The sequence below is a fragment of the Poromitra crassiceps genome (genome assembly GCF_964638095.1).
Source record: "Poromitra crassiceps genome assembly, chromosome: 8".
Classification (NCBI taxonomy): domain Eukaryota; kingdom Metazoa; phylum Chordata; class Actinopteri; order Beryciformes; family Melamphaidae; genus Poromitra; species Poromitra crassiceps.
Window position 1 is genome coordinate 13555945 of NC_139629.1, and position 17358 is coordinate 13573302.

The 17358-nt window shown below is 48.1% G+C and overlaps 1 protein-coding gene across 1 annotated transcript; it reads right to left on the reverse strand.

The window, feature by feature from the left end:
* Nucleotides 1-13358: 13358 nt before the first annotated feature.
* LOC310780477 (putative inactive tRNA-specific adenosine deaminase-like protein 3) lies at nucleotides 13359-17298 on the reverse strand (the record flags this gene model as incomplete). Its single annotated transcript, XM_083641055.1, has 2 exons — nucleotides 13359-14504; nucleotides 17293-17298. The coding sequence occupies 2 exons, from the start codon at nucleotides 17296-17298 to the stop codon at nucleotides 13425-13427; spliced, it is 1086 nt and encodes a 361-aa protein (XP_083497181.1). The 3' UTR covers nucleotides 13359-13424.
* Nucleotides 17299-17358: the final 60 nt, after the last annotated feature.

Genomic DNA, 17358 nt, shown 5'->3' on the forward strand with positions numbered 1-17358 from the left:
AGGAAAGGTCACACAGGACATCTTGCCTGTGATATGTGTCACAGACAACTACTCCCTTGTGGATGCTATCAAGTCCACAAAATCTGTGACAGAAAAACGATTGAGACTAGAAATAAGTGGCATCAAAGAACTAGTCCAAAACAAAAGGATCCAACGTATCCTGTGGTCAGACACAAAGGAACAGCTGGCGGACTGTCTGACTAAAAAGGGAGCTTCTTCCCTCGTGCTTCTCAAAGCACTGAAGGATGGACAGTGGAAGGTTGGGTGACTGAAAAAAAGGGAGAAAATGTTAATGGCTGTTCTAGCCTGTTATAATGATAAGGTTACCGAGTGTTTCCTTAAATCTAATTACAGGGTTTACTAAAATCGAATGGCTGTTAAAGACTGAAAAAAAGGAATTTGTTTTCTGACAAGTGTTGAAAAAGAAAAATGTTTTCTGTCACTTTTATTTTTTTTTAGAAAGAGGGGAGTTTGTTAATATGACTTGTTGGCACCTCTATTCTATTCTTTACGGTACCCATGATGCTGTGCTGGCTGCGCACCGTGATGACGGAAAAGTAAACAAACTGATATACGTCTCATTATTGAATTAACAGGATTGTTGATAGTTTTGTTTTCAAATCTATGTTTTTGCTTACAGATCTATTTTTTGATTACAAAGTGGATTTATTTTCTCACAGATACAGTCTTGGGTTACAGGATGTAAACTTTCAGTCACAGAATAAAGACACATATATCTCTCCATAGAGTAGACCCCCTCTATCACATCACACTGTCAGCTAACCTCGGGAGGAATAAAAAAAAACCATGGCAGGCCGTCAAACCCACCCAGAGGTCACTCATATTGTCATTTCCGTACAAATATTGGTAACACTTTACAATAACGTACACAAATACTGTAGTAGTTACTAGTAAACTAATCATTAACTAATAGTTAGATAATGAGTAGCTAAGCAATAATTTGCCATTAGTCAATCACTAGTTAATCATAGTTAATGAATAGGTAGTCATTAGTTAATGATTAGTATCTAAGTTCCTGAGTAGAGTAGTTAATCAATACTTAATGATTACTAAATGTCAGCTCGTGAATATAGTAGTTAATCATTAGTTACTGATTAGTCGGTCAGTTCCATGAGTAGAGTAGTTAATCATTCGTTAATGATTAATAAATGTCAGTGCAAATATATTAGTTAATCATTACTGTAGTTGTTAGTTCCTTAGTAGAGTAATTAGTCATTAGTTAATGGTTATAGTCAATGGTCAGTTTGTGAGTATGGTTAATTGTTAGTTACTCATTACTTAATTATTACCTGTCCATTAGTTACTCTTTCTGTGTACCCTATTGTAAAGTGGTGCATCATACTCAGTAGTTTATGAATACTGAATTATTACTTAATTTTTATCTGTCTATTAGTTAGTCTTTTTGTGTACCCTATTGTAAAGTGGTGCATCATACTCAGTAGTTTATGAGTACTGAATCATTACCTGCCCATTTGTTACTCTTTTTATGTATAAAGTGAAATATATCCTTATCAAATAAACACTCGCTCCAGGGAGATTTGAACCCTCAGCCCCAAGATGGTTACATTGTAAGACTGGTTCTCTACACGGTGGCTCAGTGGTAGAGCTGTCGCCTCGCAGTCAGAAGGTCCTGAGTTCGATTCTCGCCTGGGACACTGCGGGCGCTGTGGTTGTGTTCCCCCCATATCTTCAGTGCCTACTGCCCAGGTGGGGTATCTCGTCGTAAGGGCCTTTCTGTCTGTGTGGAGTTCGCATGTTCTCCCCGTGCTCCCCCAGGGGGGTTCCTCCGTATATAAGCCCCCCCCCCCATTAAAAACATGCAGAAGATCAGATCGTCATCGTCATCCGACCAGCAGTGTTGGGGGTAACGCGTTACTGAGTAGTGTAAGGCACTACTGTACCTAACTGCAGTAATCACATTACAGTTACCAATCAAAGCTTACCTCGTACTAGCAAGATAAGTAGAGAAAAGATCTCCGTTTTAATAGCAGATCCTGTGTCCCATCAGACAAGTCATTTAACTGCACAGCAGAATCAATCATGGTGCCAATATTTCAACTTTGTATTAGCATGCAGAACAGCACTATTAGTCGACACATAACTTATCAGATAACTAACATCATGCATATAGAACAATACATCATTTTAACCTCCAAGACACATTGACAAACAAACAATTGACACAAAAACACAGTACCCCCAGGGCATGCTGGGAACTCCGCCCACTTTCCTCTTCCACGGGTTAAATTTCCCAGAAGGCTTTGCATAACTTTTTACACTCTGTTTTACAATTAAATCAGGCTAAAGAGTGTTAGATATAAATAATATGTATTTTAACACAACATGCAATTCTGGAATATCTGAATATTGGACAAAATTAAATTAAATTAAATGTAAACGTAAACCATAAGAGAAACCCACATACAGCGATGGGGTCTGTAAATACCCCTTGTAAATACAACGTGTTCTAGTGAAGTGGGCGCAGTGCGGTTTGTTCCGTAATAGTCTGCCAGGCCAGCAATCTGCCAAAAAGCGCTGTCTTCTACAACAAGTTTTTGTTGCGCGGAAGGACAAGAATGTGACACTGCAAAGTGCAAACGCCCTGGACAGAAGCAAACGCCCTGGACAGAAGCAGCTAGCTACGGTAGATAAACCTCTCAAAGCATCTGCAGTGGAAACATGCTAACACAAAGCTGGTTGCAGACCCAAGCTGAGTCGCCTGCCTCGACCCCAAGCAAGCAGCAAAAGCTTTCTTTTCACCAGGTAACATCAAAATCAGAGATGGACAGGCTTGTTGCCTCCTTGTACATGATAGAGGAAATGTTGCCAGTTTCAACAGTAGAAAGAAAATCGCCATTTTTCAGAAACATATTGAGCAAAATACAGATGGCAGGGAACGGACAGCCACCATCAGACAGGAAAAGTTTTGCAACCTACCTTATTACGATAGAGATTTGTGCTAATATATGGGCAAATATGTAAGGATTAATGTTGTATTGTTAACTGACAAATTACGTGACAATGCATCTCAGGCGACGTTACGGAGTAACGCAAAAGTAATGTAAGGAGTAGTGTAACAAATTACTTTCTCCAGGGAGTAATCAAGTAAAGTAAGGCATTACTTTTTTTGAAAGTAATGTGTAATGTGTAATATATTACTTTTTTGAGTAATGGACCCCAACTCTGCCGACCAGTGACGACAACATCCGAAGTCGGTCCCCGGGCGCTGTACGAGAAAGCGACCACTGCTCCTGGCCTGCCCCCCGGAGGAAAGGACAAAGCCAGGATGGGTTAAATGCAGAGGACAAATTTCACCGGCCACCGTCAGCATGTGTGTGTTTGTGGCCCTCCGTGTATGTGTTGATGTGTAACCGTGTGACAATAAAGACACAAAAAGACTAATAGACAGGTAATAATTAAGTAATGATTCAGTATTCATAAACTACTGAGTATGATGCACCACTTTACAATAGGGTACACAAAAAGTGTAACTAATGGACAGGTAATAATTAATTAATGAGTAACTAACAATTAACCATACTCACAAACTGACCATTGACTAACCATTAACTAATGAGTAATTACTCTACTAAGGAACTAACAACTAATCATGAACTAATGATTCACTACTATACTCACAATGTGACCTTAACTAATGATTAAGTAATATATTCATGCACTGACATTTATTAATCATTAACGAACGATTAACTACTCTACTCATGGAACTGACCGACTAATCAGTAACTAATGATTAACTACTATATTCACGAGCTGACATTTAGTAATCATTAGGTAATGATTAACTACTCTACTCAGGAACTTAGATACTAATCATTAACTAATGACTACCTACTCATTAACTATGATTAACTAGTGATTGACTAATGGCAAATTATTCCTTAGCTACTCATTATCTAAGTATTAGTTAATGATTAGTTTACTAGTAACTACTACAGTATTTGTGTATGTTATTGTAAAGTGTTACCCAAATATTGAACACTGTACACCCCTGTGTCAAAAGTGGCAGCACAAACGATATATGCACGCGCTCGGGTAGACCTATATCACATCACGCTCTCAGCTAACCTCGGGAGGAGTAAAAAAAAACATGATAGGCCGTCAACCCACCCAGAGGTCACTATTGTCAAAAGTAACTAGGTACGTTACTAGTTACGTTAGCCTACTAGTTACTTTTTTTTTTTTTACCCCAAATACCTTACACTTAAATTGTTACATGTCTAGCATGTCACTGTATTAATTATTTTCGCTTAAGAGTGATATGAGGTTGCAAACTATTATGTTAACTGTCAAATAAATCACATACACTAAGTGATAGAGAATAGAATTATAAGGGACATCAGATTACTGCATACCATGAGAATGATTTATTTATTTAGAATAATCCATGATTAATGTTATACTAATTGTCAAAAACCCACCTACATGTATGAACAAACAAGAAAACACTTGACACCACATAAACCACAACATACATTTTATGGCACTTAATGATGAAGCTCAAACTCATGATTATACTAAAGTAGACTGAACAGAAATTATTCTATTCTGCGCTCTACTGAACACATTTCCTCGTTTTCTATTTAGTCAAATGAGATGCCAGCATAATCAGCACCAACTCAGTTGAGGCAGCCTTCCCCAGCTATCTTTGAACACCACAGAAAGTATGATGAAGACTCAAAAGATGAATTTTAACTTCCATGTTCTTCTGTCATCCATTATTACACTACTTTTCCTGTCAGGGATGCTGACCCCCCTCTTCTCACCATTCCTTTAACATTTACTCACAGCAATGTTTACTTTACCCCCCCTCATTCTCACCATTCACTCTCAACGACTCTACTCACAGCAGTGTTTACTTTTCTCTTACTGTCACAGAGCGACCCGCCCAGATCAGCTGGGGCTTGAAGGAGCGCAGAATTGAACACACATGTATAAATATTGAACGTGTTTCACGTCCGAATTGCACTCCGTCAGGTCCCCTGCAGTCTACTCCCGAAGTTTGAAGTCGATCCAACCAACGGTTCTTGAGATACGAGAGAGAGAGAGAGAGAGAGAGAGAGAGAGAGAGAGAGAGAGAGAGAGAGAGAGAGAGAGAGAGAGAGAGAGAGAGATGGAGTGTAGATTAGCGCACTCCCAAAGTTTGAAGTCGATCCAACCAACGGTTCTTGAGATACGAGAGAGAGAGAGAGAGAGAGAGAGAGAGAGAGAGAGAGAGAGAGAGAGAGAGATGGAATGTAGATTAGCGCACTCCCAAAGTTTGAAGTTGATCCGACCAACGGTTCTCGAGATACACAAAGGACAGAGAGACAGAGAGAGAGAGAGAGAGAAATGATCCTCCTTGACCGGGAGCGTGCGCGGTGAATGTGGGGCCCCCAAAAAGCACCATGGGATGGAGATATAGAGAGAGAGGGAGGGTGTGTGTTTGTGAGAGAGGGAGAGAGAGACACACACATACACACACGTCACGAGCAAAGCCCACCTTGGGCAATAGACACTGAATAAAATACACTTGTTCGTTTGATCCCCCAAAGGCACACACACACACACAACAGGCCGGAGTCAGGTATTGAAAAAGATACGTTTTTATTACACAAATAGTATTTATACACAGCAATTCATAAAATGTACATGCCTCGTGAGACCATTATTAGGCTTCAACATTGGTTAGGTTAGGTTAAGTTTATTTGATATGGACATTACAGAGCATTGGAGATGTAACATACATGTATGCACAGTAACCAGATACAGTGTTAAGTGTATAGCAGAATGCTAATTTTCAACACCTGTCCACAGGCGACTCCTACACCAAAACACAACCCAAAAGGACATACCCAAAAAGAAGCAAAACATAATTCAAGAGCTCATCCTAGGGCAGGAGGATGGAATTGAAGTTGTCGCTGTTATTGCTACATTGTTGAGAGTAAGTAGTAGAGAAGGAGCCAGCACTCAATGATGTTTTTACATCATTGCGTGCTGGCTCCTTCTCTACTTACTTGAAACTCTTGTGCCTTGCACCTAAAACTTGATTTATCCGGTGAGTGTGCGGGCTGATAGCTCCCCAGCTATATCTGCTTTGTACATTGTTGAGAGGCCATGCAGATTGAAAGTGACAACATTGAGGCAATTGTGAACTTTGAACAGCAAGAGCCCATTCATGACCATGCACTGGTGAGAGTTGGTCGGCACGGCGTCGTCGTGCACACTGGCCGGCCAGGTCGCCCACATTAAATGTAAAGTGCCTAGTGATCTCAGCCCACCAGTGGCGCTGTTCGAGGTCAGCCACCCCGACCTGAAACTGGAGCAGCTAGGTCTTGGCGATGGCTTGGTTGAGGTCCACCACACCAAGTGGCCTTATGTCGAAATTCCAGTGTTGGGCAGTATATCCAGACAATCGACAAAACAACACACCAGAGACAATATTGAGGTTAACAATGTCGACTCACCTGACTGTTGACAAAGATCAACCAGAGCAACTGTCCAAACTGTGGCATCCCCCCGTCGATAAGCCATCTCAGCACCGGACAGCTCCATGGTGCTGAAAGAGCGCACAGGCTACTTCCCAAGCATAATGAAAAACAAAACACATAAAAAACATGAGAAAACGAAGATTGTTATATCGAGTAGATTGCGGGAGAAAGACTCGAAACCAAAGTTGTATCCGACTGGATTTATTTTCTCACACTTCAACTGCGATCATACAGGTAAAAGTGGGCTGCTAACATGTTGCTTTGTAGGCTACTCCCCAAACCATCGTGCCACCTACCTGAACCCCCCGCCCCTGTTAAAGGGGCCCCTACCATCAGGTGAATGTCTTTCCCCATTGTCTCTGCTGTGGTACGCCACACACGCCCCCCCAGAATTCACCCAAACCCCACTCCTAATAACGGCGCGGAGGCCGGATCAGCCGACCGTAACGGCTCTGCTTCACAGGCACACTGTCAGAGTCCTGAACAGCAGACCCTCGGGGCCGAGGGGTGGCGGGGGACCTGCCCAGGTCTACGGGAAAAGAGTCAGCAGGGGGCAGCACAGCAAGGGGAAGGGGGACCACAAGCTTGTTGGGAGGTCGCCCACGCCGTGGGGGAAGCGCCACCTCCACCGACTTGCTTAAATCCAAATGGGCGGGCTTCAGGCGGTCCACCGAAACGTGCTCCTTCCTCCCCCCTATGTCCAGCACAAAATACTTGGTCCCTGCTTCCAGAACGTCATAGGGGGGCTGCAGCGGCGACCGGTGCGCGTCATGCCGCACGAAGACATAACCCGCCGAGAGCAGATCCGGCGGCATGTGCACCTCCGGCACGTCGTGTCTCGAAGTGGGGACAGGGACAAAATCCTTGGCCACGTCCAGGAGCGCCGCCCGCTGACGAGCGGCCGACCAGGGAGCGTCAACCCCTGGAATTAACTCTCCCGGCACTCGTAATGGCTGGCCATACACCAACTCAGCAGATGAAGACTGCAGGTCCTCTTTGGGGGCCGTCCGCAGGCCCAGCATGACCCACGGAAGCCTGTCCACCCAGCCACCATCCACGAGGCTAGCCCGGAGAGCGGCTTTCATAGAACGGTGAAACCTCTCGCACAGTCCATTCGCCGGCGGATGGTAGGCTGTGGTGCGGTGAAGCTTCGTGCCCAGCCCCTCTGCCATAGCACCCCAGAGCTCCGACGTGAACTGTGGACCACGGTCCGAAGTGAGGTCAGCCGGCGCGCCGAACCTGGCGACCCACGACCCGATGAAGGCCCTAGCCACCTCTGCCGTTGTGGTCGACGACAACGGCACCGCCTCCGGCCACCGGGTGGTCCTGTCCACCATCGTGAGGAGGTGAGTGAACCCATGGGAGGAGGGAAGTGGCCCCACCAGGTCCACGTTGACGTGGTCAAACCGCCGCTCCGGAACCAGGAACGGGGCCCAGGGGGCTTTGGTGTGGCGATGAACTTTAGCCCGCTGGCAGGCTACACACTGTCTAGCCCAATCTCGTACTTCCTTCTTCAGGCCTGGCCAGACGAACTTGGCCGCTACCAGCTTCACAGACGACTTCACCCCCGGGTGTGAAAGTCCATGCATGGCGTCGAAAACCTGCCGGCGCCACTCGACTGGAACCAAGGGCCTCGCCAGCCCTGTAGAGACATCGCACAGGAGCGTGGTGCCGACGTCACCAAACGCCACCTCCTGTAGCCGCAGCCCGGTCTCCGCTGACCGGCAGGCCTGCACTCCCGCGTCGTTGGCCTGATCCGCGGCCATGCCGGCGTAGTCGAGCCCCAGGTGCACGGCGCCCGCCACCGCCCGGGAGAGGCAGTCTGCCACAAAGTTGTGCTTTCCCGCCACGTGCTGGATGTCTGTGGTGTACTCTGAGATCTCAGCCAGTTGACGCTGCTGGCGTCCGGTCCTGGGTGGCTCCGCCTTGGACATAGCGGACGCCAGTGGCTTATGATCCACGTACGCAGTGAACCGACGCCCCTCCAGCAGGAACCTGAAGTGCCGGACCGCCAGGAACAAACCCAGGAGTTCACGATCGAAAGTGCTATACTTCCTCTCATTGTCCCGTAACTTCCTGCTAAAGAAAGCCAATGGCTGCCAGGCACCACTCACCCACTGCTCATAAACCGCCCCCACCGCGTAGTCCGATGCGTCGGTGGTGAGGGCGACTGGGGCCGTAAGCGACGGGTGTGCCAGCAAGGCAGCGTCGGCCAGCACGTCCTTAGCGTCCTGGAACGCTTGGTCCCGCTCCGAGGACCAGTCCACCGCGGCCTTGGGGTCGCGACCCCGCAGTGCGTCGTACAGAGACCGCATGTGATGTGCCGCCCGAGGGATGAACCTGTTGTAAAAATTTACCATCCCCAAGAACTCCTGCAGCGCTTTCACAGTCCGGGGGCGTGGGAACGTGGCCACGGCGTCCACCTTGGCGGGCAGAGGAACAGAGCCCTCCGCGGTGACTCTGTGCCCCAGGAAGTCGATGACCGCCACGCCGAACCGACACTTGGCTGGATTTATGATGAGCCCATGCTCCCCGAGCCGCACAAACAACTGTCGAAGGTGGCCCATGTGCTGCTCCGGCGACGCACTTGCCACCAGGATATCATCCAAGTACACGAACAAAAACGGCATGCTCCGCAACACAGAGTCCATCAGCCGTTGAGGTGACGGCTGCCCCCTTGAGGCCAAAGGGCATACGCAGAAACTCGAACAGTCCGAATGGAGTTATTACCGCTGTCTTAGGCACATCCTGCGGGCGCACCGGGACCTGATGATAGCCCCGCACTAGATCCACCTTAGAAAAAATTGTTGCCCCCGCCAAGTGGGCCGAGAAGTCTTGTATGTGCGGGACTGGATAGCGGTCAGGCGTCGTGGCGTTGTTGAGGCGGCGGTAGTCCCCGCACGGGCGCCACCCGCCATCGGCCTTCGTCACCATATGCAGCGGGGAAGCCCACGGGCTGTCGGAGCGACGAACGATCCCCAGGCGCTCCATAGCTGCAAACTCCTCTCTGGCAATGGCGAGCTTGGCTGGATCCAGGCGGCGCGCGCGGCGCGTAGACCGGGGGGCCAGTGGTGGCGATGTAATGTTCGACTCCATGCTTAGCCACCACCGCTGAGAAAGTGGGGGTGGTGAGAACTGGGAACTCACTGAGGAGGCGCTGGTACTCGTCACCGGTGGCGAGCACATTGGACAGCCCAATCGTCCCCACGTCGCCCCGTGAACACGGGTAGGAACAGAATGAAGTGGCGTCAATCAGGCGGCGGTTCTTAACGTCCACTAATAATCCGAATGCACACAGAAAGTCCGCACCGAGCAGGGGTAGCGACACCCTCGCCCTGACAAAATCCCAGCCAAAACGGCGACCGGCAAAACACACCTCCACATACCTTGTGCCAAAAGTACGTATGGGCGTGCCATTTGCAGCGACCAGGGCGGGGCCTGCCACCCCAGCCATGTCCTCCATTGCAGACGTGGGCAAAATGCTATGCTGAGCGCCAGAGTCCACCAGCAATCGCCTGCCTGAAACAGTGTCTCTGATAAACAGCAGCTTGCCAGCCTCACCAACGCTCATCGCTGCTGCTGAACGCTGGCTCTCCCGTTTCCCTGGGCGCCAAACTTGCAGGGCGGCCGGCACTGCTTTGCCTTAGCTCCAAACCTCCTGTGGAAATAACACAGCCCGTCGTCCTCCCTGCGGTGGCCGCCTGCTGCCGCCACTGCATACGCCGCGTCCTCCGGTGGCGCCGTCCAGACTGGCGCGGGATGCAGCGCGTGCACGTGCAGCTGACGAGTGGCGAGGAAAATCCTGTCCGCCTCGGCCGCCAACGCACGGTAGTCCCTGGAGGCAGAAAGCGGGGACCCTGCCAGGACAGCACGCACAGAGCTTGGCAGCTGCCGCAGGAATATATGCGTGAGGAGGAAAGCCGGATCCGACGAGCCCAGCGTGGCCAAAATCTTATCCATTAACTCAGACGGCTTGCTGTCGCCAAGTCCATTCAGAGACAGAATCCGCTCTGCCTTCTCCACCTCTGACAGTTCAAATGTTCTCAACAGCAAAGCCTTAATGGCCTCGTACTTGCCAGTGGGAGGGGGGTCGTCAAGCAGCTCCAACACTCGGCCGGTTACCGAATTGTCCAACGCGGCCACCACGTAATAGTACCTTGTGGTGTCATCCACAATCCGCTTTAGTCCAAACTGCGCCTCAATGTGACGAAACCACGAGCGCGGACTGGCATGCCAGAACGGTGGAAGTTTCACGGAGCCCGTGCCAACATTAGCGGCCAACCCGGCACCGCTGCCCGGGCTGTCGGAGACGTCCTCATCGCCGCTTACGTCAGGCCCAGGGCTGAATCCCTTCCTGGGCTTATTTTTTTTCGGCATCGTTCAATCAATAACGGTGCTCAATCGGAGCCCCGTCCAGGGTCACCAATGTCGAAGTGCGGGAGAAAGACTCGAAACCAAAGTTGTATCCGACTGGATTTATTTTCTCACACTTCAACTGTGATCATACAGGTAAAAGTGGGCTGCTAACATGTTGCTTTGTAGGCTACTCCCCAAACCATCGTGCCACCTACCTGAACCCCCCGCCCCTGTTAAAGGGGCCCCTACCATCAGGTGAATGTCTTTCCCCATTGTCTCTGCTGTGGTACGCCACAAGATAACGAAATAATAAGTCGTTATCATGGGAAAACAGACTTTGTTATATCGAGATAACGAAATAAGTCGTTATCATGATAAAATGGTAATAAAATAAACGCTTGGCCTTTCTCGGTTTCCGTAGCGTTCAGCAGGATAATCTTCACAAACGTTAATCACTTTTATGCCTTTTGAAGGGTTTTCTAAAAATCTTGTTAAAAAAATGCATTTACGTTCCAAAAGTCATAAAAGTTATTCATGTTTGTGAAGATTATCCTGCTGAACCCAAATTCGTGCTCCCATAAACTTTTATTAACCACAGTGAAAGTGAAATCCCCATTCAAAACCCCATTCACTTTTCCCTTGACGAGCCCGGAAGTATACTTCCGGACTCATTCCTGCGGTGCTGGAGCATGGATCGAGAGAGAAGGGTCCAGCTCCGGCCGGGGCCAGTAGGCTAGAGCACGCCCCCCTAGGTACAGAGCAGCTACAGAGCACGCCCATACCGGCCGGAGCTGGATAATATTGGGAGCATGTGTATTGATGTCTGTGGATATGCTACACATGTTCCACCACTAGGTTGTGCCCTTAAGTCAATCAAGTGAGTTTAGAAGCTGAAGCAGATCATATTTCTCCACAGCTAGTGTATTCAGCTGCAGAGAAAATGTGTTGGTTTTCAGTGACAATATAGCGTACTGCTTTGTTTTTGTATTAAAGTGCAGAAGGAAAGACACTGAATGTAATACATCCCATCGCCCACTGGAGTCTCGGGCTGCAACACATGCATTGACTAGCCTGATGGTGAATGATCAATAGTCAATTTAAAACAGAGAGGCCAAGGGGCACAAAAACAGAACTTTGAACTTCTCAAAGAAAAATTCACATCTTTGAAATGATATTGCCTGTACCGGTGTGAAACAACATCAACAAAGCTTGTTGCTACACGCTGAAAACGATTGGATCCCCCATTATAGGGAGAGAGTCTGGCAAGCGAGACTAGGTCGTTAAACCAAACAGAGCATTTCCCCCCCGCAAGTCCAGAGTGGAAATCTACGCTGCTAGACTCTCTCCCGGAAGGGAGGGGAGTCTGGCATGCGAGACTATCACAAGCCCAACTGTAGTGAAAAAAAGACTGTTTACCCTTAAAGTCGAGCTGAACCCAAAAATGACTTTTCTTTTCTTTTAGTTCAAATACCTGGGTATGCAGTGCACCTATTTAATGTATGCAAACAAAATCACAAAAGTCTAATTTCTTTCGTTTTTCACACTTTTTCACATCAAAAGTTCATTTTTCAAGATTTCATTGATAACAGTAATGTACAGTTTGCTGACATCACCTAGTACTATCAAATTTCTACCCCATTTCAACCAATCATATCACGACATGCAGCTGTCAATCAAATCTTCATTTCAGGATAATTTTCTCTTCCAAAAGAAAGAGAAAATGGCGCCTAGTGCCTGTCATCTGGCAGAATTCCTATCCCATAAACTAACTAGGCCAATTGTTAGAAACATGAACAAAAAACAAAAACTATAATCTCTAAGAATGCAAAGAAATGTAACTTGCTCGTTAAAACACGCATTCCAGGAATATTATTTATATTTATAACGATAATGGCGTGCGCCTCCGAGCCTGACAGCCTCCCTGGCTGTCAGGGGTCGTCTCTCGGAGTTTCCAGGCGGGCGGGCAGCACCCATGCATCGGATTGTCTGCTCGCTCCGCACGAAGCAGCCTGGCTGCCTGGTACTCCGCGGATCCCACTCCGTGGCACGACAACACGCTGAATCCCACCCGATTTGCGGGTGGAATACGCCAGGATTGGCCAATGCCAAAGCCAGTCCTCAGAATTGTCAAATCAAATAATCGACACCGTATATGGTCCGCTTCTCAATTTGTTTTCAGTCTGAAACTGACTCAGACTTTAAGAGATTTCCTCTTCTGGAAAAACAACATTAATGTACCAAACCTGGAGTGGAAGGCAACATATTTTCAGGGCATATAGAAGCACTGTGGCCTAATCATGGAAAGTAAAGTCAGGAACACAGTGAGAATCTTGTAATTTGTACTCATTATACACAGGCTAGCAACATAGGAATAAAACCTTTATTACATATGAATGGTGAGTGAAGTAAAAGAAACATAGGCCCACGAATACATTTTAAACAAATGTATGACATAATTAAAACTTGACAATAAAAATCTATAATCCCTGGCCTGGTCCATGTTTGCTTCCGGGCTCACTGACCAAATGTAAAAGATAAACACTATAGCTTTTCTTCTCAATTTCCCTGTAAACTTTCCTTCTCAATGTAGGTCTCCAACCCATTAAGATCCTCACACTGCTTGCTCAAGACTCCTTTAAAAACCTCAAAGCGATGGTTCAGGTCTTTCTGGGTGTGGATTTTATATTTGCTCCCAAAGGCCCCGTCAGCAGAGGCCGCCCCGTAGAAGACGCGACCGATCCGGGAGTGGACCAGAGCCATGGCGCACATGACGCAGGGCTCCCGGGTCACGTAAAGGTCATACCCGGTGCATATGTACGGCTGACTGTCCTTTACAGCAGGAACGTCTCGCAAAGTCTCTGAGGTTGGTGTAGGAGATGTGAACTGGCAAGCGGGGTATTTGTTAAAAGAGTACGCCCCGCCGCCCTGACTCCGAGCCACGAGGTCGATGCAGACCATGACGGCGTGATGGAGCGGGTGGTGTCTTCGGCAGTCGTGGCCCACGGCGACGACCCTCTCCACCTTGGGGTCGACCAACACGGCCCCCACGGCCTCCATACTGCTCTCCCTCCCCGCTCTGGCAGCAGCCATGGCGGCCGCCATGTACTCTCGCATCCTGGCTCTCTGAGGCGGGCCGAACAGCTCTCCTCTCAGGGCCACCGTCACCTGCTTGTCTTCGTGGAAGGAAGTGGGCCAGTGTTTGCTCGCCAGCTCAAACTGGGGTCTGGTCAGGGGAGGGTGCGCCGGGACCCGGACAACAAAAGGCTGCCCTAAGCCGTCATGTCCGACTCTACCTGCGGGCAGCAGGGAGTCGATGCCGACGGGCTTCTCGCTGTCGGTGTCCAGCGCGTCACTGACAAGGCACACGACCACCTCCAGAGGGTGAGGGCCATCCTTCGCCTTGCACGCCCGCACCCTCTTGATGTGCTGAAGGCCGGGTAATGGGTAGAGGGAGTTCAGCTCCTTCACGATTCGAGAAGTCTGCTTCTTGTCGGTGATGGGTGCAGCAAACGCCTCAATCAGTTCCGTGTCTTGTGACTGCTCATCCGACAGTACGGGATAGGCGACCCAGGAGTCATTGTCACCTTCTGACCCTTTCCTGCGTTTTGACAGCGGCTCCACTTCTGCAGCATCCTCCTGTTGAGGTTTGTTGTAAACCAAAGTGAAACATTAAGTCAGGATATTTACAGGACAAAAAAACCACATTGATCACAATGCCTTTATGTTGGATAACTGAAAATGTCTCATCTGTATTAACAAAGCAGCTTTAGCATACAGTATTACAGTGCTGCTTTGCATATTTTTGTTTAGCATTTTGCATTTACATCAATTCACACCATAATTCATACACAATTCCCTTAAAATTACTTAAGGGAATCCTTAATGAAGAAAAAAAGATGGAAAGAAAAAAGAAAAAGCCTTAAAAGATTTAAACCGGGAGACAGAAACTTTGCATTCAAAACTAACCCTGTAATAACTCTGTAAAGGCATAACAAAATCCCTTAATAATTACTAGTCTAACCCAAAAATAGATCCCTTAAAAAACAATGACTAACCCTTTGTTACAGCTGTTAAATTAAAGGGTTTGGTTTTGTGTAGTCTTTACAATGGCTTGTAACAGATCTACACTCTGGGTAATATGAAATCAAATTATGATGTTACTCATTTTTGTTGTGTTTGATGCATTTTAAGATTCTAATGTGAGATTTTTCTGCCATAAATTGCAGTATGAGGTTTTTTTGAATGGCATACCAGGTTGGGCTATAGCCTAACAGTACCACAGACAGCATTAACTGTGCAAATTGCAAATTTTTATGTACATCTATCTTATCCCAAACATAAATGGGAGCTCGGGCTCTGTTTCCCTGTCCCACTGTGACATCATCCATGATGTCATAAATCCCACTGTGACATCATCAGTGATGTCATAAATCCCACTGTGACATCATCAGTGATGTCATAAATCCCTGATCCCACTGTGACATCATCAGTGATGTCATAAATCCCACTGATGACATCAATGTCATAAATCTGACATCATCAGTGATACTGGTTGCAGGACGGGCAAAGCCACGAAGCCACAGAGCGGGCGAGCCTAGGCTAGTATAAAGTGGGCAATGTTTGTTTGTTTCAAGTTCTGTGTTTGGCCACAGCTATGCCGTTTTATGTGCAATCGGGCTGAAACCTTCAGGGTATGTAAAGGGCACCTGTGCGGGTGACCTGACAGAGCCAGATTTTTTAATTAGGGCAGATTAATTGCCCTAAGGCTGAGGCTATAGTTCAGTGATGATGTCATCAGTGTGAGGCTATATAGTGATGGGAGTATAAGTAGGTAGAATCGGGAGGAACCAGACGGAGACGATGGCTTCCGCCCCTGGGCTCTGCGGGTGACCTGACGCCGCAGATTGCATCTCCCTGTCTCTCCGTGAGCGCGCGCTGTGAATGTGCGCTGCTGCTGTGCCTGTCTTGCCTCGGAAGCAGCAGAGAGGGAGGGTGTGTGTGTGTGAGAGAGATAGAGATATACACACACACAGAGTGAGAGAGACAGAGGCAGAGACAGAAAGTGAGAGGGGAGAGACCGAGAGAGATGCGCTCCGTTGTGGTGGAAACAGATCTCGGAGCTGGAGTCCGTGCGTCATACAATCCATGCGGGCCGGGCGCGAGGCCTCGTGAGGTGCGAGGCCCTGTGTGGTCGCACACTTCGCACAGCCCTCTGCCACGCTACTGCCTGACGGAGCTGGATTTCTTAATTAGGTGATTGCCCTAATTACGATGTCATAGAGCAGGCGAGGCCATTTCTAATAATCACCATTAAATGAACACAAGCAATCCCAATACAACATCACCGTGGAGATACAGAGGGGGTACGGTGGCGCAGTCGGTAGCGCTGTCGCCTCACAGCTAGAAGGTCCTGAGTTCGATTCTCGCCTGGGACGCTGGAGTTGTGACCCCCCCAATATCTTCAGTGCCTACTGCCCAGGTGGGCTATCTCGTCGAAAGGGCCTTTCTGTGTGGAGTTTGCATGTTCTCCCCGTGCTCCCCAGGGGGTTCCTCCGTACATAACCCCCCACTAAAAACATGCAGAAGATCGTCATCCGACCAGTGACGACAACATCCGAAGTTGGTCCCCGGGCGCTGGAAAGAAAAAGCGACCACTGCTCCTGGCCTGCCCCCTGGAGGAAAGGACAAGCCTGGATGGGTCAAATGCAGAGGACAAATTTCACCGGCCACCGTCAGCATGACTGTGTGTTTGTGGCCGCATGCATGTATTGAAGTGTTCGTGTGACAATAAAAGACGGGCTTGTCCGTCTGAAATCGTGTTTTAAATCGAGTTGTGTGCGCACGGCCACCCTCTCCATTCCTCCCACCTAGCTGGCACCCAGACCGTCTCAGTCAGGCTCTCCTGCACATTTGTCTCATTTCTTCATAATCATGCTTTCTGTTGTTGTTTTTACCTCCACTAAATTGCGCTTATGATGCCCAGCTGCATTCACTTTATGCCGTTCCAGAGTGACTTTTTACGCGTGGGCAGAACGCTTCTCTACAGCTCTTTGGGATTTTCTCTGCCACCAACACTCCTGACTCCCATCTCCACTGGAGACATTTGCGCTTGCTTTCTCTGTCATTACGGTGCCACTACTGTGCGCTTGGCCCGTGTATATTTGCGTAGATGCAATTCTAATTAATTAAGCTTCAGATAGTTGAGAGGCACCGTAGCGCATTCCTGAGCAGACCGCGCGCGACGTGGAGGGAAGAGAGCCGCAGAGGGAAGCAGCTTGGCAAAATGAAAACGGGTTTTATTCCTATGTAAATTACCATACGCATGTAGGCCTACACAATGGGCAATTATCGAGGTATGAAGAGTGAGAAAAAGAACGATAAGAGGGCCGTTCACTGCCCCAGGTGTGAGCAACGCTCACTGTACCTTCATGGATTTGCAAAAAGGTGCTCAGCTCACCGCTCATGAAAATAATGAGCTTGCTCAGTGAGC